Below are 23502 nucleotides of genomic sequence, written 5' to 3'. Positions count from 1 at the left end.
GAAGACTGGTCAGGCCATTGTTTGCTTTAGTGTCGGTAAAAGTGACGGGTGACCAACTTCAACAAAAATAAATTATTCATGACGAGTTTTGAACGTGCGAGGGTCTAAGAGGATAAGGACTTTGTTATGACAGAATATTGAAGCAATTAATTAATCTAGGCCATGAACAAAGTCAAAAATAGACAAGAAAGCTAAATGTACGTAGAAAGAAAGGAAAGCCAGATATAATAAAGGACCAAAATAATATCGCCAATAATTGAAAGGATAAAAATTCATTTCTTATTCATTCTTAAGACATGCATTGTTTTCCTTCTCTTCCTTAAGAATAACCAACCATCTTGCCATTTGATATAAATATTATTATCTCTAATCCAAAACTCCTACTTTGGAAAGTAAAATAAAACAAACGACAATCAGACGACTTAATTTCCTTGACACTTCGCGTATTCTTCGGGAATAAAAACGTACAGACGAGTTCAACAGAATGCACTGGATTGGGCTGCTGATTTTTTTGAGCTACTTTTCTGTGTGTTATAGTTGTTGGTGTATGTCAGGATATAAGAAATGTCAGCCGAGTAAGTACCATAAAAACCGAATTTTTTGATCTGGTTGTATTTCTAGTGCAATCATTTAAATCCACATCGCTTGTTTGTAACTATTTGAATCGCAAAACACCTAGGTCAATGAACTATATTAATAAAACTTTTGAAATCTTGAAGAAAAAAAGGGGACTCAAAAGATAGATAATATGATTTGTTCCATTATTTTCTTGTATAAAGTGTCACTGAACAAGTTAGGTTGATTGATGAATAATGCATTTAAAAAACTATTATAAATTGATAATTTTTTAGGACGATTGACGATGAATTTTCGTGACGCACGAAAAGTTGATGCATCGTCACATGTCACGTGCAACAATTTTCGGAAAAGAAATCACTGAAATCACTAAACATGCGAACTCGGTAGCTGCAAGCAGCACGCTGAAATTTGGTTTTTCGCTGCTGTCAATCAAAACTAATCAGTTGGTACCTTTCATCTTTTTGACTACCAAATTTCAGCGTGCAGCTCGCAGCTACCGAGTTCGCATGTTTTTGAAAATAGCAGTAACAAGTTGCACGTTTTTGATACAGCTTCAAAAACTTGCAACGCTTTAGCTTATACGCGTAACTTCACCTGTTAGCGCGTCCCAACTAAACAGACGTAAACTGGGTGTTGACCATTATTGAACTGAATCTTGTATCTGCTCCAACCACTATGTGCTGTCAGTCAGAAAGAATTCTATTGAAAACTCGTGATTTAGCTTGATAAACATTTTGCACGAGACCGGAAATGACGTCAAGTGAAAACCAGTCAAAACATTATTTCGCTTACCATTTATTTGAGCATCAAATTCCTCACAAATTGGCTTTCGGTGCAGCTGAACGTCCTACACGAGACAGGAAATGACGTCAAGTAAAACCAGTCAATAAATACAAAAAAAATTCTTTCACTTACCTTTTAATTGAGCATCTATATAATTCTTTTCAAATCCTGCAGAGTGCTACACACAGCTTGAACTTGGCTTCGTCATCGATGGCTCCCATAGCATCAATGTCGAGGACTCTCAAAACTTCGCTCGATTTCTACAATTTGTGAAAAACATTGTATCATATTTTGATGTTGGCCCTACGATGACACGTGTGGGAGTCGTTACCTACTCGAATAATGCGCATGTGCAAATGACATTTGGTAGCCATAAGTATCTCAAAAGTACCCTGAAGGCGATTAGTGAAATCCCTTTTAGAGGAAGTGGGACAAAAACTGGACAAGGATTGATAGCTGCACAAGCGCAGCTATTTAGTAAAAGTCGTTCAAAAGTCAGAAAGGTACGTCTCACTTAATTTTCTGTTGCTTGCTGGCTGGCTGGCTGGCTGGCTGGCTGGCTGGCTGGCTGGCTGGCTGGCTGGCTGGCTGGCTGGCTGGCTGGCTGGCTGGCTGGCTGGCTGGCTGGCTGGCTGGCTGGCTGGCTGGCTGGCTGGCTGGCTGGCTTGCTTGCTTAGTGTCTCAGTGCTCTACGGCCCATATAGAAATTCTTATTATCAATTATGTTAGAGATAACGTAACCAACAATGAACCTCCACCAATATTAATTCGTTCGCCCTTTTCTTTAACGAGGCGTTAGTCGTTCTGACGGATGGACAATCCAGTGATGATGCAACTGGTCCAGCAAAGGCGCTAAAGAACGCTGGTGTCGAGGTATTTGCTATTGGCGTGGGAAACGCATTCTGGAAGCAAGAACTAATGGACATAGCAAGCGATGGACGTCATATTTTTACATCAGGATTCAAAAGTCTAAAAGCCATCGAGAACACAGTGAAGAATATGATATGTGATGGGCCTAACGGTACATACAAATGTCAGTGTCCTTGTGGATGTGTTTACACGTATTCATGTTAATACTATGAAGGCTAGACTGACTCACTAAACCCGTGAAAAAGATGATAGACTAATACACACTAGTAGACCCTAATAGATCCAATCCACTGTTTTTCCATTTCAGACCACTTGCCATTCCCTGTTTAACGGTTGCGCATGAGAAGACACATGAATATATTGATACGACTCAAACAAATAAACTTATTCTCAAGAGACTGACACGTGGTCTGAAATGGTCAAAACCGATTACACCCATGAGTGGATTTGGACTATTCTATTGTTTTCTTTTGTGTCTATTTGACTATTACACGTTGGCTAGTATTTTTTATTTCACGGCTTTAAAAATGCCTTCTCTCTATTTGTGATCCAGGTGATTTTATTGTCACGCTGAAAGAGGGTGTGACAGTTACTGAGGTCTTGATTAGAATCCCCAACTTAAAAAAAGATCTAATTCACCATTTTCCATACATCGTTTCACTGGTCAAACACAAAGTATTCAGTCGAGGTTGCAAGGTTCAAATTTGAATAATCCTTTAAAAGCACCTTGGCGCCTCGCTGGAGCGCTTTGTGTTTGACTAGTGAACCAATGTATGGAAAATGGTGAATTCTGTAATTTGACTTGCGTAGCTGCGCCAGCTTAATGATATATATGATCATTATATTACTATTAAACTATTGTATATAGCTTCCATTAACAATATATGAGGTAAAAACGATGTATCTTCTAGGCAAATTAAATTTATTGAATGGCGCATCATCAGGGATTGAGAATTATTGATTGTTAGAACTTGTATGCGTGATTCTCTACAAGCGCACACAATATTGGCGGCTCTCTCCCGATTACAATTGCTGGTTTTCAACCATTCCCAAGAGAATGAAATAACAAAAGAAACGGCGGACATGTTGGAGTACATAACAAAAGAATTCATTGACAATTCGTTTGTTAAGTTCCTCCAACATGGCCGCCGTGAAAACCATCAATTATAGGAAAAATCAAAATACCATGCTTTGCGCAACTAAAATTATCCAACATAAGCTTATACGTTAAATAAAATTTCACTTACCCAGATGGGACATCATTTTTACCTCTTTCGTATATTTTTAAAATATTTTTTTGGACAATTTGCACAGTTTATTTTACAACAGAGTATCACAATACTAAAACTACATTTTATGTCACTACGATTGTTTTACTTTAATTCTTTGGATGCCCTTGCAATGGGCCTTTTTCACGCGGCAGCCATGTTGGTTGGAACAATAGATTCTACCACTCGTAGCCTCGCATACAAGAGTTTGAGAATGAGTTTATGCGGGTTAAACAAAGGTTCTTATTCTCATGAGGATAAACATGGCTGCCGTGTGATAGGTCCATAGACATCTTCACCTTTGTATGCAAATTGCCCATTACAGACCACTTGACATTCCCTTGAGAATTGTTCTTTTATACGAACAATCATAATCGAAATCAACTCGCAAGAGTGGCATCACATGGTCTGAAATGTGCACAACAAACAACAAAGCTAAGGAGGTCTATAGATCTATAGGTCTATAGGTCTATATGCACCATCACATGATCGCAGCCAAGACAGGAGGCAGGAACAATTGAATCTGGTCTAATCTGATTTACATGAGAAATAATTCAGTTTCCCAAGGGAAAAATAAACTATTGTTGTGCCTTCTGTCATGGCTGTCATCACGTGATAGTGTAAAGCCTCTTTTGATCTTGATACTGTCAATTTAATGACAGATAAATATACTGACTTAATTCGTGGACGGTAATGTGTGGTAATTACTTTAATGTTTAAAATAACAAACTTCGTGTGTATAAGTACAAAATCATTTTGCTTTTATAAATATTTAGAGTAATGATGTTTGGTCATTACTTAATAAAGCGTTGTGTGAGTCAATACGATCAGTCCAAGCGCGCTACTAGCTATTCCGATGTTGAGGGAAAAAAATTAGTCGAGATGATCTTCTATGGTATTGCTTGGCAACGACCATTAATTTCCAAATTTCCTATTAACGCACAAGACTCTGGGATATATTAAGTTCCAAAACACTTGTGCAAGAATTTAGTATATAGCTTGTTTCTCTATGAGAGGAAGGTATTTGCCTTTAGCATTTTATCTCCTGGCTGGAAAAAAAAGAGAAAGTAAGTTAACGCATTTAACGGTTTCGCATCAGAAGACACATGAATATGGATGCAAATCAAACAAAGACTGAATCTTATTTACAAAAGAATGACAAGTAGTCTGAAATGGAAAAACATTGCACTCAAGGAAAAAGGTTCCATAAAAGAAATCATACTCAAGGGAATAACATGTGGTCTAAAATGGGAAAACATTACGCTCAAAGTAAAAAGGTCCTTAAAAGAAATCATACTCAAGGGAATGACATGTGGTCTGAAATTGGAAAACATTATCCCCAAGCTATAAGGGTCTATAAAAGATATAATACCAAGGGAATAACATGTGGTCTGAAATGGGAAAACATTACGCTCAAAGTAAAAAGGTCCATTAAAAAATAATACTCAAGGGAATTACACGTGGTCAGAAATAGGAAAACGTTACGTCCAAAGTAAAGAGGTCTGTTTAGTATTTGCTCCAAATTAACAGATTAACAAACGTTACAGGAATGATTATACAGTTTCACACACTTTACAGAAAGAAAGACCAATTGTTGCTGATATATCTTACCAATGATTTTATCGAGTTTCTTCAAGACTTTACCAGCGCGCTTGCGCAGTGATCTCATTTTCGTGGCTGCGCTCCTGACTTCCGGGCCATCATCGCCAGTCACGGAGACAGCATGGGCATTTATTGTTCCCATCAAAGAATTAATCTCACCTAAGAAAATAGATTAATAATAGATTATTGAGTTCATAATTAGTGTGATTTTGTCAGACTATTATAGCAAGTATAGACGCCTTGCACTGAGCCCCGAGAAGATTTCTTCTGCGACACGACAATTAATTCGTGTTTTCTTAAAGACAGCTTATCGTTGTGTTCGTTCCTCAGTCATAAAGCAGGCAGAGGTTGGCAGAACACGAGAGACGTGTTATGAGAAGCACGCCGCAAGTGCTCTATAACTGCACACAGCACTGCAAGCAAGCAAGTTTTTTAATTTCTTTTATAAAATACAAATTACAATAACCGTTATTTTAGATAGGAATGACGCAACGGAAAGTGCGCGGGCGTGCTGTGTGCTCTCATAAAGCACGCGCTCCAAACCAATCAGAACGTATAACAGTCATTGATAATTCCTCTCTTGGAAATCGATGCAAAGGGCCTATATAGTTCTAGTTCGCCTTAATGGGATTGGTTTTTATCATTTTAGACCATTTTATATGAATATGAATACAAGTCAACCAAGGAATCCTATTCTCTTGGGTATATGACACGTAGTCTGAATTAGGTGAACATGGCATCAAGGCGAATCAGGTCTTTTAAGTAATGATTGTGATGCATGTGACGTCATAGTCGCCATATTGGTTTGACAAAAGATTGGGTCTGTGTTTCGTTTGGTCATCATAATGACGGCCATAACCTTTGTCCATTTATTCCCATCAGAGTCTGGGCTAAACCAAGGTCTGGCATATTGAATCTTTTTTGAATTAAACAATTGTGTTCGGATGATGAGGAACTTCTTGTTTTTTGATTGGTGAAGTTGAGAATCCATGGCCAAAAGAGAAAGGTGCACTTTTTCTTATTTGAATTGAGTAACTGATACTGTAGTACTCACGTTGATAATAGGGAGCAACCTTTAAGTTGAATTCTTTGAACTTCATCAGAGTATCAATCTAAAGAAGAAAAAATCCACAAACGTTTAGGACTTATTACCAATAGATCTATGGATTTATAGCAGATCAGTTCGTGGCCACAGCAATATAAATACAATAATAACAAAGAATTTATTGCTTATTGTTGGCTTTAACTTGAGGTCATTTCTTTTCTCGTGCGGAATGCTCATCAGCTGAATAATCACACATTTTTAATAGAATTCTTTCTGTCTGACATGACAGTAGTCAGTTGTTGATCATGATCCCCATTTGGAGATCAATAAAACAACGTAGTACTTTATTTAAAAAAATCAGACTTACAGTTTCTAGTAGCTTCTTAAAAACTTCTAAAACTTGAGATAGAATTCTATAAATAAAGTAGGATATTTAGCAACTGAACTTACTACTATTACATCACTATAGGACAATGTGTCAGGTTCGATTCCTGGACTCTGAAAACTGACCTAACTCACTAAATATTAATTTCAATTCAATCTGTGAGTTAGCCGTGCCATGACTTAGATCAGCCCAGAGGTTGTTTCAGGGTTAGATATGTGAGTTAGCCATGCCCTGACTTAGATCAGCCCAGAGGTTGTTTCAGGGTTTGATCTGTGAGTTAGCCTTGCCCTGACTTAGATCAGCCCAGAGGTTGTTTCAGGGTTTGATCTGTGAGTTAGCCATGCCCTGACTTAGATCAGCCCAGAGGTTGTTTCAGGGTTTGATCTGTGAGTTAGCCATGCCCTGACTTGGATCAGCCCAAAGCCTCAGTAACCGTGTTGTTTCAGGGTATTGATAAAATGTGAAGGTAATATCTGTTACCTATAGCAACCAGTATCCGGAAGAGATGTTGGTCTCTTGGTTGTCAAGGGGAAGTCATTACAGTAGTCTCCACGGCAACAATCAACCTTACACTCCTTGGTTGTCACGCTCAGCCGTTTGCACGAGGTTGCGCACTGTTCTAGTCTCATGCATCCCTTAGCAAACATCTTGATTCCATTGTTTTGTGTTGCTTCGCCGGTAAAGCAAACTTTGCCTACGTCACACCTGTTTACTTTGAGGTTGGAGTAGCATTCTTGTGCGGTCTCCGAGCTACACGTGTAACACAGATGGCCTGAAAGACGAAATATGAAAAATCAATGACTGAATAAAGGAGGAAGAAGGGAAACTGAGAGGGATGGCCAAGTGCGGACATTTAAAAATTTGATCGTTTTGGTTTTCTATTCAAACACATACTTTGATATATGGAAACCTTCACAATAAAAACTTCTTCAGTTTTGCTTTGTTTTGTTTTTTTTTTATGCTGAAGGGGAAGCTTCAGCCCCCCTTTGCCCCCTCTCCCCTGGATCCGACCTTGACGGCGAAGAGGAAACATGTATGATGATGGAATTTTAGAAATAACAATTTGTGTTCACTCGAATGTTTTTTTTATGATTAATAAGCATGCGCAAGTCAAACATGTAAAGTTTATGACCGAGACTGTTTTGACTCAGTGATCTACTTGTAGTTTCTTGGTCGATAATTCTTTTGAGTTAACCTAAACATTCAAACCACCAAGGTTTAAATAGAATCTCTGCTTATTGTTGAAAGTAATTTAGCTGTGTCATTCTTTTGAGTAAGATTCATTTCTTGAGCTCTATTTATTTTCATGTGTCTCTTCGTATGCAACCATTAGACAAAGAAATTATAATGTAAGGAATGTCACATGAAATAGGAAATCATTACGCCCAAGGTAAAGAGGTCTATTACTCTGTCTTCTGATTTGCAACTGTTAAACAAGAAATGATACTCTAGGGAATGACATGTGGTCTGAAATAGAAAAACATTACGCCCAAGGTAAAGAGGTCTACTATTAGATCTTATTAACCGAGCGGGAGGTCTGTACGGGATAATCTTGACTGAGGTCTGTACGCGACCGAGGTCAAGATTATCCCGTACAGACCGACCAAGCTCGGTTGATAAGAGTTTTATTATATGACCACTTTTCATTGAAAAGGACAAAATGTTTTCGCCGTACGATTAATATGCGATCGGACCGGTTAATACCGGAGAATCTAGACCAGTCCGCGATGCGATCTATCCAATCAGATTGCTCGATTTGCTAGTGTCCAGGCTCTAAGATTCACGGTCATATAATAATCAGTCTTACGTACCACCTGGTTTGGGAGTTGGTCTGGAAGGGAGTGGTCGTGGGGTTGGCACTTGCGTTGTTTTGTTGGCAAGTTGTTCTGTCGTCGCATTCCATGGTGCTTGGGTTGCGGTTTCCTCTATAGTAAATTGTAATTAAAGTTAAATAAAAAATAATGATGTAAGTGGGTGAAATGGTGTAAAATATTTTTTTATAAATTACTTCAAGCTTATTCTCGAGGTGCAAATTATGTCGAAACCGTCATGGTGGTGGATTTTGTGCAAAATATTCACGTCTTCCAGTGAAGGTCCGTGGAATTTCAAAGGGTTTGTATTGTTGAAGATGTGCTTTCTTTACTGTACCGTTGGTAATTGTAAATATTTAAACAATGATGCGAGGCTAAGCCTGAGTAAATGAGTCTGTAATCAAGGAACACAGCGGTAATAATTGGAAATCGAAAAAGGGCTATTGTTTTAGACGTGAACACGCACCTGTTGTTGGAGGCTGTTCAGTGGTGGTTCCTTTCGTCGTGGGGAGTGTAGGAATAGCATTACACACATCATCTTTACAGCAAGAACTACGACACTGCGAATATCTTCCACTGTTGTTCAGTTTTTCACACAGACCACCACCGCATAGCCCTGATGGGATGCACCCTTTGGCAATAAGATCTCTTCCATTGTTCTTGATAACTAAGTAAGCATCGGCGCACTGGTAGTTTGGTAAGCATTGTTTTAGAGTCATGCGGCTAGCACAGCTGGCGATGTCAGCCCCTTGACACGAGTAGCACTTAGGACCTAAAATATCCAGGACAAAAATTATTAAGACAAGTGCTGTGCTGTGCTGTGCTGTGCTGTGCTGTGCTGTGCTGTGCTGTGCTGTGCTGTGCTGTGCTGTGCTGTGCTGTGCTGTGCTGTGCTGTGCTGTGCTGTGCTGTGCTGTGCTGTGCTGTGCTGTGCTGTGCTGTGCTGTGCTGTGCTGTGCTGTGCTGTGCTGTGCTGTGCTGTGCTGTGCTGTGCTGTGCTGTGCTGTGCTGTGCTGTGCTGTGCTGTGCTGTGCTGTGCTGTGCTGTGCTGTGCTGTGCTGTGCTGTGCTGTGCTTCAATCCATATATTCTTACCATTTATCGGTGGCGTCGCTGGCTCTGTAGGCCTTGGTGTTGTACCAACATTTTCCACATTACAAAGTTTTCCCTTACAACAGTCAGCCTTGCAGAACGAGAACTCCCCCTTACTAGTATTGTGAATAGTCTGACAGATATCCGACTGACATGTTGCTATGTTAATGCAGCCTTTGACAAAGGTGTTTCGTCCCGTTGCCTTGGAAATCAGATGGACCGTGTAACACCGCTGGGCACCTTGACACTGTTTTTCTTTCATGGAGTTTAAGCAGCTTTTGAGACTGTTTCCATAACATGAGTAGCATGTTGGGGCTGTTTCTCCATCGCCTTAGAACAACGATATAAGAATGAGTTGATGCTTTTGATATCAAGAATACCCAAAAAGAACATTTCAATAGCTAATAAAAAGCAAGTAAACATTTCTCACGAGACCGGAAATGACGTCCATTGATCTATACTAACTTACCGATGTTTCCTGGATCTAGAATGTTCCCTCGCTTCATCAGACTCTCAATCTGTAATCTTTTTTCTTCATTGTGTTTTGCAATCAAATGTTCTAATGAGTTCATGTCATTGTCTTCTACTTTTGTTTGAAGGTCCTCCACAAAAGCGGACCTTGCAGCAGAAGTCTGAAACTGCTTTATCGCAGATATCTCTTCCGCATCGTCCACAAATGCTGAATCTTTAAAGTCGTCCACTTCTTCTGTTGATACGTAATGAAATATAGTGAATAAATACAGAAATAGAGGAGAGGAAAGGAGAGAAGAGGAGAGGAATTTAATGAGTCAATGAGTCAACTGTTGAAAAAAGAAACCGGTGGAAAGGAGAGGAAGGGTGCAGCTACATTTTGCATGTAACAATTGCAAATAAGATATTACGAACTGTGGTTCATACTAATTGCCGCAAGCACCGGTACTATGTCGCGCAGGAAACTGGCGGGAAACGAGTCAGTCACGAGGAAATTTCGAGGCTCACGCTTCCAAATAAGCTAAGGTTGATATATAATAATTAATGTCGTCATCGGAAGAGAATATCAGCCACTCGTAACTTTGTGACACGACTAGATTCTGAATATAATATGAGATAAGCGACTCTTCATAAGGTCGTTCAGGTTGTCTGGTCTTATATAGGCATAACACAAACACAGTGGACCTTGACTTCGTAAAAAATCGTTTGTAAGATATTTTAAAGTGTCAAGGATTTGATTTAAGTCAAAAGAGTAAATATATAGTCTTACCTTCAGCATTTGTTACAAAGGGATTGGAATAAGCATGCGATGCCCAGTTACTTGAACCAAAACACAAAACCTAAAAAACCAAACTTGTTAAAGAAACTTAGTGAAAAAATATGATTATTGCATGAGTAATTAAGAAATAAGTTGCCAGTCGTTTGCCTGACCTGTGTGTGACTTTACTTTTTAAAAATTCTGAACCCTTTCAAATTTTTGGTATTATTTGAATTTTTTAAATTAATTAAAAATAAAATTTACCAAGTCTCTCAGTGTCCTCTGAAATTATTAAATTATTTACTGAAATTAAAGTATTTACAACTTTTCCCTTTTAGAAATTTAAAGTTAGTTTAGTTAAACGAAAGTGTAATTGGATGGCCGCCAATAGTAGATGAGACGCAACTCTCTAACTGGCGCTTAAAATAGGCAAGCTAGCTATAGGCATGCCTATCCACAAGTCTCCACAGGTTGGATTATATGGCATATATTCTGTAAAACTATAGCTAAATGCACGGGTTCTTCGCAATAAATAATAATAGTTTTGATGTTTTAAATTCTATATTAGTTTGGGGGCTTTTTGGGCAAGAAATACTGAGGAAGCAAAGTAAGCGACCTCTAAAAGATTAAGAAGAACAAATACGTACGAAAACTTCATTTTTTGTAATAAAAAAAGTCATTATTTTGGTTCAAATACCTACCAATAAAAGTAGAACAGTATGATAGAGCTTCATATTTCTTGAAGTAGATTTAGGATTGTTGCTATATCACTTTAGGTGGTGTCTATAAAATGAACTTTACCTATCAAGCCGGCAGAGCCTTTTAAATGCACCCTTACATCATGGAATATTTTTGCATAAAAACAGTGGTGATAGCACGTAAGGAAACCACTTCCGGTTTAAAACAAACAGTTTGGCAATCTTAGCGTTTACTCGACTGTTCCATGGCGCCGCCCGGCTTTGGCGTCTCTAAAACCATAATTTTTTGATAAACATTTAGCGATTTTAATTAAGCAAATTATTTTGATTAAGCAAAAAATATTTTTTGAAGGTATTAAAGGTACTCATTTGATTCTTAAATGGTCTAAAATATCAAGCCTCTCCCCCTCCCCCTCCGGAAACCAGTATTGATGTTAAAGCGATGACGTGATTCAGCTCTGAAAGAGGTGATGGCCTTTATAGGAATGATAAACAATTTCGTCAAATTTATATTACGTCTTGGATTCTTTTGACGCTGGACACGTCTAAATATATAACTATGGAAACGATGGAAGATTTATCTAGTAAAATAAACTAAGTGCTTACTTTGAACCGAAGGCCTGTCACTTTTTATTAAATTCACCATTTTCCATACATCGGTTCACTGCTCAAACACAAAGCATTCATTTGTGTTTGACCGGTGAACCGATCGATGTATGGAAAATGGTGAATTATGAGTTAACGTCAAAACTTCGTCATGAGATATTCAGGTTGGGCCTCCTGTGTTGAGCCTCCACTAACCCGGAAGTACAAGTGCTAATTTCCTGTAAGTAAACATTTCTTTCGTTAGTTAATAGTCGTCTAGCAATGAGAGTCGGTTAAATGGGTTTGGTACCCATCTAACTTAACCGAACAACCTCTTTTAAACGACCACTTACCTTTGACATTACACGACCACAGAGTCGGAAGGTGGCTTCATTCTTAGACTTGAAGTTAAGTTCCACTTTCAATTGATTAACCTTGTTTAAACGACCATTCATTTCTAATAAAGCGATCATCAATACTGCTTATCCTACGGGGTCTTCAGCAGAGTTTTAGTCCAGTTCCATTCTTTGTTCATTAGCCGTTACGCGTAGAACGAGTCAACATTTCTTCTTCTACGACCATTTCCTAAGACTATCTACGCAACTAGCTTCAGCATATAACTCGTACTTTGAACAAGAAATGTGACGTCAAAATTGCGTGACCTATAACAAAAAGCAAAGCCGGTGTCGGGGCGTTTAAAAATATATTTTATCACTAAAGTCTTCAGTAAAAAATACTTCAAGATTAATGATTGACAGCTATCTGACGTAAGATAGATGACATCACTATAACTGTGCCGGCTTACTGAGAAAGCTGGCGAAGCCGTATGCAACTAAACATTATGATTTTCTTCAAAATTATTCAGAGTATTTTACAAAAAAATTGGGTAGGCCAATACATATCACCTTTTAATTATGATAAAGGTCCTTTCGATGGATGTGAAATAGTCATGGTCTAATGGAGTTCACATCCAGTGAAAGGACGTCCTTTTCGATTATGATAAAGGTCCTTTCGATGGATGTGAAATAGTCATGGTCTAATGGAGTTCACATCCAGTGAAAGGACGTCCTTTTCGATTATGATAAAGGTCCTTTCGATGGATGTGAAATAGTCATGGTCTAATGGAGTTCACATCCAGTGAAAGGACGTCCTTTTCGATTCTGAAAAAGGTCCTTTCAATGGATATGAAATAGTCATGGTCTAATGGAGTTCACATCCAGTGAAAGGACGTCCTTTTCGATTCTGAAAAAGGTCCTTTCAATGGATGTGAAATAGTCATGGTCTAATGGAGTTCACATCCAGTGAAAGGACCTTTTCGATTACGAAATTGAAAAATGTCCTTTCAGTGGACGGATGTCAATTCATGTATTAATGCTTTTTCTCATCCTACCATTCCGTTAATTTATATATCTACCGGAAATCATCTGGATTAATTATATTACGCCTAAATCAAGTACTTTCTTGTTAATTTTGACGTTATTATCAATCGAATGCTGGAAAACAGATGTTTTAAAGCTAAAAACTGTTTTATTGACGGACGTGTGCTTATTAAACGGACCACGCATGCTATTGCGATTGATTGAAATCTTCATCAGGCGGGGAATTGACGTAAATAGAAAGACTTTGTTATATAAAATATAGGATGTTTTTGCTTCATTAAACCAAGTTCAGGGTCATCAAATACTAAACTTTTTGAATTTTCATAATATTTTCAACGTTTGAATAAGCAGGTGTTTTTGACTGTGGGACCTGGCTTTTTTACTTGCGAACTCAGATTGACTCATCGTTTTTATAGATAATGATCTCAGTTCATAAAGCTGCTCTGAAAGGAGTACGTACTCTCGATTCGCAGTAGCACTAACGAGAAACGACGGAGTGTTTTAAATATTTTGTCCAAGTAAGTGATCGAATTGCCTGCCGGAGTCACACCGACTGTAAAACAACATGAATAACACCCTGCACGACCAAGACTTCAAGAAACAAGTAATTCTAATAAACACTATTATTCTGGTATTGCTTGGCTGCATCACTGCTGTAATCAATGGACTTCTCCTATTGGCCATATTGAAAGACCCTTTGAGAACATTCAGAAGGCCGAAGATAATCATCGACTTGTGGATAACTTTGGATTTATTTTTAGCGGGAACAATTCTTGTGCCTTTGATTATTACAGATGAACTATTAAATGGAGTTTATAACAAGGGCTACATTAGGCTTTCGACTTCTGTGGTGGTGACGACTAGGTTGTTGTTTGGTGCTGGGAGCGCCTTTGTGATCATGACTATCCTCGAAGGCGCTGGCGGGATTTTAAACCCTCACCTTGTGAGACGTGTTACGACAAAACGAAACGTCACAACTACAGTCTTCGTCACTCTTCTAGTCACTCTCTTTTACTCTCTACTTCTGGTCTTTGGAGTCCCCGAGAAAATCCATTCAACCATCTATGTTCATACATTTATTTTATTACCTGTTTTAACCGCAAGTGCGATGTTTGTAAAGACCTACAAGAGGATACGATACCCCAAAACAGTAGCTCCCATAACCAATCCGAGTGCCTACACCAAAGAAAAGCTGAAAATGAACAGGTTAAGAAATGAGAGAATCTCCAAAAACTTCCTAAAAACAATTGGCACTTTCTTAACTCCGTTTCTTATTTCCTCTTTATCGTATTACATTTTCATAATGATTAAGGCTTTTGGAATAAGTGATCACACTTGTGAAGAAACCAGATGGTGTTTTGTACACAAGAGATTAATGCTATCCTTTCTTTTCATTCACACTGCATTTACTCCTATTGCTTTGACATCTAAAATAGCCGAATATAGAAATGCAGTATCCTACCTTCTTCGTAAAACAGCAAATAGAATCTTTAAAAGATGATAAGATGTAGTATGATTGACTATGTTACCGATAAGATCTTGATTTATGCTTACATTGAGCCCCATAAAAAATCGCTTTCAAGAAAGCCATAATCGATCGATCAGTTACTGTGAAAAAAAGTTCTTGTTTAACCTATTAGCAGCATTTTCATGCACTTCTGAACTAAAATACATTTGAGCTTTTAAGCTCAAAAAAAAAAAAATCAAAACTCATAATTAAAAGTAAAAACTCATATTTTTTTGATTTTGTTGTTTTGTTTTTGCATTTCAAATGAAAGCGTCAATATTCCAAAAATATTGTCAAACATATGTTCTATATCAACGACAATTATAGTCGCTGTTTGAAATAAAGCAATGAATGATTTAAAAATCTAATTAAACCTAATTAAATTTCAACTTGTCAAAAATTCGTGCTAATCAGTCCAAATAGCAAAAATCTAATTCCATAAACCTGTATTGAGCGACCACCAACAATTACGTGGCCTGCCTGAACCTGCATTTATCGACCAATTGCCAAAGTTTCAAAACATTTTCAGAATTTGGCACTGCATTATACCTCCGTTAAACGGCCACCCTCTAATTATCGACCGGATGTCGAAGATTAATTTTATAAAGTTTTTTTGCGCTGATTTATATTACAGTACTTCCATCAAGCGAACAGGCAAACCTTTATTTATCGATCACTTAAAAATTCTCCGCCAGATGGTGGCCGTCAAACGGAGACGTCTGATTAATTATATGATAAAAACTGGTATAAAGGTTATTTAACAAATTTACGATGGTTGAGCGTGGTATGTCCTCTTATTTACCACGATATGACGTCAAAAGTTGGTCAAAATGTTATGGACTCACGAGGCGTAAGCCGAGTGGGTCCATAACTAATTTTGACCAACGTTTGGCATCATATCGTGGTAAATAAGAGGACATACCACGCTCAACCATCGTAAATTTGTTTTTTACTACAAAACTCACAAAACTCTAGGAAATAGACTGCACGAAATCTTGCATGACGCCATTTGTTGGTATGGCCTCTTATTTACGACGTTTTTTAACCAATCAGCGCGCGAGAAAATTTACAATTGTGGTAAAAATATAGTTCTAGCTATTCAAACGAACTGACCAGACAGAAAATATACAGTCACAATGTATTTATTATCTACAGCTAAAAGAGGGTGATTCAACTAGAGACTTCAACCAACCTCATTTAAACTGATGAAGCTGAAAGAGAGTGATTCAACTAGAGACTTGTCAACCTTATGTAAACCGATCAAAGAAAATAATTACAGAATGATAAACACAGATTCTAAGGAAATTCAATTGCAACCAATAATTGGTAGACTGCTTTCTGATATCTTGATAGCGTTCTGTCATGATTTCAAAAGTAATGTTTATATATTATATACATGTTAATTTGTATTTCACTCATTCTAAATATTCCCCAATCAATTCAATATGTGAGTTTGCCGTGTCATTAATTTTCTATTTTCTTGCATGTATTTTTTCTTTTATTTGCAATATAAATTTACTGTCAGTCATCGTCCATCCCTCTTTCTCTTCGTCAAATCATGTTTATTCATTAGTACTAATTGTACAAGCGCGTCAGAGTGTTTTGAAGCTACCATACGTAGGATAAGGTTGCTAGGCAGCCACTTTGCTTCATGTGAAAATTGGGTGGGAACAGCATTTGTTTAGTGTGGACTGCTTCGTTCGTCAGCTCATTAGGCTTTCTTTCTTAGTCTTTTCTCTTCTCTTCTCTTCTCTTCTTTTCTTTATTTCTTTTCGTTTTTCCTAATCCATTTGATTCCTTTTTCCCTCCTTTCTCCCTCTTTCTCTCTTTCTCTTTTCTTTTCTTTTCGTTTTTTCTTTCTTTCTCTCTCTAATTCCTTCCTTTCTTTTTCTTAATTTTTCCCCCTTGGCTTCCATCAATATATAGTTTTGTGTTTCTTAGCTTTACTCAGTGTAAGCTGGAAAAAAACAATTAAAAACCGTCTTCATTCCACCAACAAACAAATAGTAATTAGAACCAAAGTTCAGTTCTCCACGCGTCCTTCTCAACTCTGAACTTATTAATAATCATTAATATCAACTATGGCAACTTCGCAGACGCAGCATAACCAGTTCCTATGGGAACAAGGTAAATAACAAGCACAAAGATAATAATCCTGACAATAATATCATGCTATAAATAGATTTTTCATAAAAGAAAATACAGAAACTTTGCATTTAACTTTTTTCAGAGAAATAAATGCGAAAAGCAAAACGCACTAAAAATGTGAATATAAATACTACAAAATCTTTAATATGTGAACCGAATTTGTTATCCGGTTAGCCGGTTTTCTTATCTTTAAACTAGAGTTACAGAACTTATGCTTGCATGAACCCTGAAACCCTGAAACAACCTCTGAGCTGGCTCAAGTCAGAGCACAGCTAGCTTCCCGAATACGTGGGTGGGGGGGACTACTTACACGAAAGGAGGTGTTGAGGCATTTTGACATTTCGAAAATATATTAATGCTATTAGGAAATATTTTCAATATGAATACAAAGAAATGTATAAATATGTGAGATCGTGACGAGGAGCACGTAAATATCTTCCCAAGTAAAAAAAGATTTTTTGGCTATAGTCAGACGACCTACTCAATAACCCAAGGGTGGCCTTGGACAAAAATGTATTGATGCATATAAATCGTTTGTCCATCGCTTAGCAACAAGCTAAAAATAACATTAAATATTAAAAACAAAAGTGCAAGTCTACATTCTACATTTGGTAGGAAATTTCTCGCTAGTAGATTGTCCAGTCGTATCTGATCACTTCTCGTATCTTTGATCATGTTGGCTCGGTATTGTCTAAGTGTGTTCTGTATTGTTGGATGGTTTCAGTCAGGGTATTCATCAGGTAAATGTTGCAACCTCTGTGTGATTTACTTTATTATTATTACTATATTATTATTGTTGTCGTTGGCAAAACGGTCAGTGTTTTTTTTCAAGGATTTTGGTGAATAATTATTTTAGTATTTTTGAGACAAGCTTCATATGAGGGACACTTGGTTGGCGGGTTGGCGGGTTGGCGGGTTGGCGGGTTGGCGGGTTGGCGGGTTGGCGGGTTGGCGGGTTGGCGGGTTGGCGGGTTGGCGGGTTGGCGGGTTGGCGGGTTGGCGGGTTGGCGGGTTGGCGGGTGGAGGGTTGGCGGGTTGGCGGGTTGGGTTGGCGGGTTGGCGGGTTGGCGGGTTGGCGGGTTGGCGGGTTGGCGGGTTGGCGGGTTGGCGGGTTGGCGGGTTGGCGGGTTGGCGGGTTGGCGGGTTGGTGGGTTGGTGGGTTGGTGGGTTGGTTGGTGGGTTAGTTCCTTACTGAATACTATACGTCCATGGTACAGTATTTTATTCTGTGAATTTTTACAGTCTGTTCCAGCCCACTTGGAATGCAATGCCATACAATACCATGCAGCTCAATAACTGCGTCGTCTGTGAGAAACTTCCGGCACAAAGCATGCAAAGTAAGACTTTCCTCAGGTCTGCATTACTACAAACCCACTTGGACGTGTTGTGGTTGGTCCCCATCTCCATATGACATCAAGCCATGGTTACAGATCTACCTGCGACACCCCCACATTATTACTGGAGTAGTTACCCAAGGCGGCTGCGCTAAAAGAGCTTTGAACTCGGTCACTGCTGGGTATAAAATGTCGTATAGTATGGACGGTAACACGTGGATATTTTACCGAACAGTTACTGGAGCTATCAAGGTAGGTTTCCAGCTTCGAGCACTATATATTTCAACACAGAGGATAATTATCTCTAGTCCCTCTATTTCCCTTGGTCACGCTCCGTCTGTCTGTCCGTGCCGACTTTTGACTCATAACCATTCTTCCTCGGCCAATCGACACGGACAGACAGACGAATAGTGACCAAGGGAAATAGAGGGACTGCTCGCAGTATACTCTATCAATTGAAAACAAAACCTGAGAAAAACGAAAAAACAAGTATAGTGTAGAGGTAATTCACTCGCCTCTCAACTCTGGGGTTTCGGGTTTGGTTCTTAAACTTGGTAGCACATGTGAGTCGAGTTTTTTAATTAGGTCTCTCCCTTGATTCGGATTTTTTTTTCGGGCTTTCCGGTTTTCCGACTTCCTTCCCAACTTGAAGCCTAACAAGCTAAATTCTAATTTAATCTGTGAGTTAAGTCCTTAAAGTCCTCCACTGGTCATAAATGCAAAGCGCATTGAGATATTTGAAATGCGCTATATAGCCGGCTCTGACTTAGATAACCCCAGAGGTGCGGTTCTATCTGTGAGTTAGCCGTGCCCTGACATAGATCAGCACAGAGGTTGTTTCAGGGTTCGAACTGTGAGTTAGCCATGCCCTGACATAGATCAGCCCAGAGGTTGTTTCAGGGTTCTATCTGTGAGTTATCAATGCCCTGACTTAGATCAGCCCAGAGGTTGTTTCAGGGTTTGATCTGTGAGTTAGCCGTACCCTGACTTAGGTCAGCCCAGAGGTTGTTTCAGGGTTTGATCTGTGAGTTAGCCGTGCCCTGACTTAGGTCAGCCCAGAGGTTGTTTCCAGTTGGCTTAGATATCTCATGAATTATTGGGTATACAATGTTTTGTGACATATAAATGATTATGAATATTGCTCTGTCATTTTATTTCCTCTTAGAATTTTTCTGGTGACGCAAACCCGAACACAGTCGTAATGAACGTTATAAGGCCAGTCATAACAGCAATTTACGTCAGAATACATCCCGTCACTTGGACTGGTGTTCAATCTCTACGTGTTAAGCTTTATGGATGTGTAGGTAAGTAACGATGAACAGACTACAAATGATTAAATATTAATGAACAGAATTCAAAATAACACCAACCATAGAATAACCTCTGAGCTGATCTAAGTCAGGGCATGGCTAACTCACAGATAGAACCCTGAAACAGCCTCTGGGCTGATATAAGTCAGGGCATGGCTAACTCACAGATCGAACCCTGAAACAACCTCTGGGCTGATCTAACTCAGGGCATGGCTAACTCACAGATAGAACCCTGATACTACCTCTGGGCTGATCTACGTCAGGGCATAACTAACTCACAGATAGAACCCTGAAACAACCACTGGGCTGATCAAAGTCAGAGCATGGCTAACTCACATATCAAACCCTGAAACAACCACTGGGCTGATCAAAGTCAGAGCATGGCTAACTCACATATCAAACCCTGAAACAACCTCTGGGCTGATCTAAGTCAGAGCATGGCTAACTCACAATTGAATATATGATTGATTATATCTCACCAGATGTAAATGAGTGTCAGTCCAATCCCTGTAGAAATGGTGCTACATGCAACAATCTTGTCCAGAACTACTCATGTACATGTATCGCAGGATTTACAGGAAAAAACTGTGAACACAGTAAGACCAGGAACCAGTTATCTTAAAGAATTCTTAATAAATCTCTTGAGCTTGGGCGGCATAATGTTCTTGCAGGATCATTTCTTTGTTTAACGTGGTTGGGCTTGAGAAGATACATGAACATGGATACCACTTAAACAAAGAACCTTATTCTCAAGAGAATGATACGTGTCTGAAATGGGAAAATATTACGCCCAAGATAAAGATGTCTATTGCTGGGTTTCAGTTGACGTCATTTTCTCGTGCAGAACGTTCATCGTTCGAATCGGAAGTTTTCAATAGAATTCTTTCTGGTTGACAGCACATAGTGTTCAGTGTTTGACCACCATCTGGAGAAGATAATGAGATTCAAAAACCTTTATCAGCTGAGTGAAAGCCAGCAATTGCCGTACCTTTGACAATAACTTTAATTGTCATTAATTTCTTTTGTTAGATACACCAATATAACCTCCATCTCTATTCTCATTTAACTCTATAGGGGATTAGTGAAAATGCTCCCTCTATTTCCCTCCCTTCTCCCCTGTCCCCTCCCCGAGGGACTTTTGACTCGTAACCAATCTTCCTCGACCAATCGATACGGACAGACAGACGGACGCTGACCGAGGGAAATAGAGGGACGTAGCTCGCAGTCTACTGTATATCCTGGTTTGGTGGACACGAGCGAAAAACGTCTGCGCATGCTCTGAATCCGTATGCAAATTATTCAAAACATATGTAAATTAGACTTCAAACATACCTGATAAATTGGACTTCACAAAATGCCAAAACTTAGTGTCCATGCTTGAAATTAAGGCTAATAAATTCTTTTATATTGCGTTTGTTAATACGTTATTTTGGTCTGACAATAGTATATTCGCAAAATTTTTAAATACTTGGAGAAAATTTTCTCACTCAGGCCCCATCTACACGTATCCGGAAATTTTTGTATCCGCAAAATTTTTTTTTTTTTTTTGGATACGAAAATGTTTGCGTCCACACGCAGCGTATTCTAATCGTTTTCACTGTCCACACGAATCCGGAAATTTCTTGATTTGCGTCCACACGTATCCGTATTCTGAGCGTATTCGAAAATTTCCACTCTGGAGACCGTTTTCAAAAATAATACCGGATACGGATACAAAAATTTCCGGATACGCGTGGACGCAAACCGTATCCGCAAAAAAAATTTTGGATATAAAAATTTCCGGATACGTGTGGACGTCAAACACTTCAATATTCTCAAATAACGTGCTGAAATGTCAGGTATCGTTCGTGTTTGATTACTCACCAAAGTATTGAAAGTTGGTCATTGAAGTCTTGTAGATATGGACATTTGGTTATATTTTCTTACAATTACTGTAAAGGTCCTTTGCTTCCTTACCAGATATAGATGATTGTAAGCCGGATCCATGTATAAATGGAGGAACATGTTTTGACCTGGTGAATGACTTTAAATGTGCATGCAGACCTGGTTGGATGGGGAAAATCTGCCAGACAAGTAATTATTTCCCTTTTTCTTCCTTCATTCCTCATTTCTTCTTCCTTCGTCCCTTTTTTTTCTTCGTCCTTTTCTGACTGTTTCTTTATCTTTCTAGACCTTGGTCCCGATTGTACCTGCGTGAATGGTGCAACATGTACTGATACTGTTGATGGGTTCAGATGCATCTGCCGTCCAGGTTTTACCGGGAAAAACTGTGAACTAAGTAAGTAGCGATGGACAGACGGACGGACGGACGTCAATATTGCCAATGTGTATCAAGATTCAAGGAATGCAATTTCTATTTCACGAATATTCCTGAGAATGGATTGAATTTGACCGAGATTGGAGTGAATTTGACCGATAAAATCCATGTTGAAGTTGAATGAATTGGAATGAATGAATGAAAACCTTTATTTAAGTAGGGTATTCCCTTCAGTAACAAAAGTACTGCTATCAACTGGAGCCCTATAAATGCAAAGGAGGATGATTCTGTATCTAATTTACGGACTTCTCCTACTTTACTGATATATAATGTGTCTTTCCTCATTAATGATCTATACTTTTATTTACCTCACAGAGATGGATGAACTCATAAATGGCTAACGAATTGCACATATATCAGTTTTCCCTCAAAAACGCATTAAAAGTGCATCCCAACAAAGTTCCTAGCCCTGCCTATATTTGTAATACGGCATAAAAACAACCCTCTGCTATAAACTGGATCGAAATATGGCGACCAATTTGAATAACTATTGTTCTGCACCGTACATGTGAAAACGCTTTCAATTATGCTTCCACGTGAATAAGAGGCTGAGTCAGTCGCTAGTCAGTGTAAACAATAGTTATTCAAATTGATTGCCATATTTTGATTCGGTTTATGACAGCAAATATAAGTCCAAGCAATTTAAAGGGAGTTCAAATCTAGATGGGCTTTGAAAAAACGCTTCAACAGGTGGTGATAACATTAAAATTTTTACTATTAACTACAGTATAACACATTCTTGTAAGAATGAAATGAAACTAGAAAAAGAGATAGTGTATGATTATGTGCCGGCTGCCATATATAGCTTGCCTGTGGTTGGTTGGCAGTCCTGCATTGCTCGATTTATCATCCATCATCTGCTGTCATGTGATAACTCAAAACCTCGATAATGAAGAGTTGTATTCAGGGTAAATATGCATAAATAAACAATAAACAATTGCTTCTCTCGCCTCTCGCCTCTCGCCTCTCGCCTCTCGCCTCTGTGGTCTCAGGTTCTATTGCTGGACTCTGCAACACATGTGAGTAGCCTTTGTTGGGTCTCTCCCTTGATTTGGGGGGTTATTTATTTTTTCCTTTTGCAAAGCGTACGCTAGATTCCGATTTGAACTGTGAGTTATAGCCGCACCATGACCGCAAACTGAAGGGAAGAAATATTATGACTTTCATAAACTTAAACGTCCTCATTAAGACGAAAAATCATCCACATTTTTTTTGATTTTGGTTATTAATTCGTCTAGTTTATCAAATTATATAGGTGATCAATGAAGTATGAGAGTTTCCATGGCGATACTAATGACGTGATTATGCAAATGAGATTTAGTTAAGTTTTGTCTCGTAACATCACCATCGGGACCTTGATCACTCGCGCCATGTTTATTCTCCTGAGAATTAAAAAACTTTGTTTAACCCCACGTAGCCTCGTCCTGAAGCGCCTGAATACGAGGCTATGCGGGGAAATTTTATTGTTCAAGCTAACGTGGCTGCCGCTCGTGGGGAAACTCAATCGCGCCATGTTGGATGACCAAAAACAAGTTGGATTGACAACCACACAAAATAATTCT

The 23502-nt window shown here is 38.7% G+C and overlaps 4 protein-coding genes across 8 annotated transcripts; 3 read left to right on the top strand and 1 right to left on the bottom strand.

Annotated features, from left to right (window-relative positions):
• Positions 1–413: 413 nt before the first annotated feature.
• On the top strand, positions 414–4322 carry LOC116297295 (vitrin). The gene is made up of 3 exons (XM_031705506.1): positions 414–575; positions 1537–1865; positions 2155–4322. The coding sequence occupies exons 1-3, from the start codon at positions 485–487 to the stop codon at positions 2434–2436; spliced, it is 702 nt and encodes a 233-aa protein (XP_031561366.1). The 5' UTR covers positions 414–484; the 3' UTR covers positions 2437–4322.
• On the bottom strand, positions 4195–12058 carry LOC116297291 (uncharacterized). Of its 3 annotated transcripts, XM_031705500.2 has the most exons (12): positions 11967–12058; positions 11364–11445; positions 10675–10744; positions 9904–10140; positions 9438–9764; positions 8810–9115; positions 8344–8457; positions 7013–7304; positions 6515–6560; positions 6157–6214; positions 5112–5261; positions 4195–4549 (listed from the first exon to the last, which is right to left on the bottom strand). In XM_031705500.2, the coding sequence occupies exons 2-12, from the start codon at positions 11394–11396 to the stop codon at positions 4539–4541; spliced, it is 1644 nt and encodes a 547-aa protein (XP_031561360.1). In that variant the 5' UTR covers positions 11397–11445; positions 11967–12058; the 3' UTR covers positions 4195–4538. The 3 variants fall into 3 exon arrangements, with proteins under 3 accessions (XP_031561360.1, XP_031561361.1, XP_088896141.1); XM_031705501.2 differs by lacking the exon at positions 11967–12058 and having other exon boundaries at positions 9904–10137; positions 11364–11655; XM_089040015.1 differs by lacking the exon at positions 11967–12058 and having other exon boundaries at positions 11364–11653.
• Positions 12059–12096: 38 nt separating this feature from the next.
• LOC116297293 (retinoschisin) lies at positions 12097–22879 on the top strand. 3 transcript variants are annotated; one of them, XM_089040030.1, is made up of 7 exons: positions 12097–12186; positions 18222–18565; positions 19479–19617; positions 20106–20219; positions 21583–21696; positions 21794–21901; positions 22256–22879. In XM_089040030.1, exons 2-7 carry the CDS (start codon positions 18242–18244, stop codon positions 22279–22281), a joined length of 825 nt encoding a protein of 274 aa, XP_088896156.1. In that variant the 5' UTR covers positions 12097–12186; positions 18222–18241; the 3' UTR covers positions 22282–22879. The 3 variants fall into 3 exon arrangements, with proteins under 3 accessions (XP_088896156.1, XP_088896155.1, XP_088896157.1); XM_089040029.1 differs by lacking the exon at positions 12097–12186 and adding an exon at positions 17572–17719; XM_089040031.1 differs by lacking the exons at positions 12097–12186; positions 20106–20219 and adding an exon at positions 17572–17719.
• Positions 13582–14929, top strand: LOC116297294 (uncharacterized). Its single transcript, XM_031705505.2, has one exon. It carries the CDS (start codon positions 13890–13892, stop codon positions 14823–14825), a length of 936 nt encoding a protein of 311 aa, XP_031561365.2. The 5' UTR covers positions 13582–13889; the 3' UTR covers positions 14826–14929.
• Positions 22880–23502: the final 623 nt, after the last annotated feature.

The sequence above is a fragment of the Actinia tenebrosa genome, unplaced genomic scaffold (genome assembly GCF_029948245.1).
Source record: "Actinia tenebrosa isolate PJP-AT-01 unplaced genomic scaffold, QUT_ActTen_1.0 PGA_scaffold7__59_contigs__length_16204524, whole genome shotgun sequence".
Taxonomy (NCBI): Eukaryota; Metazoa; Cnidaria; class Anthozoa; order Actiniaria; family Actiniidae; genus Actinia; species Actinia tenebrosa.
This window is presented reverse-complemented; position numbering and strand designations above follow the sequence as displayed.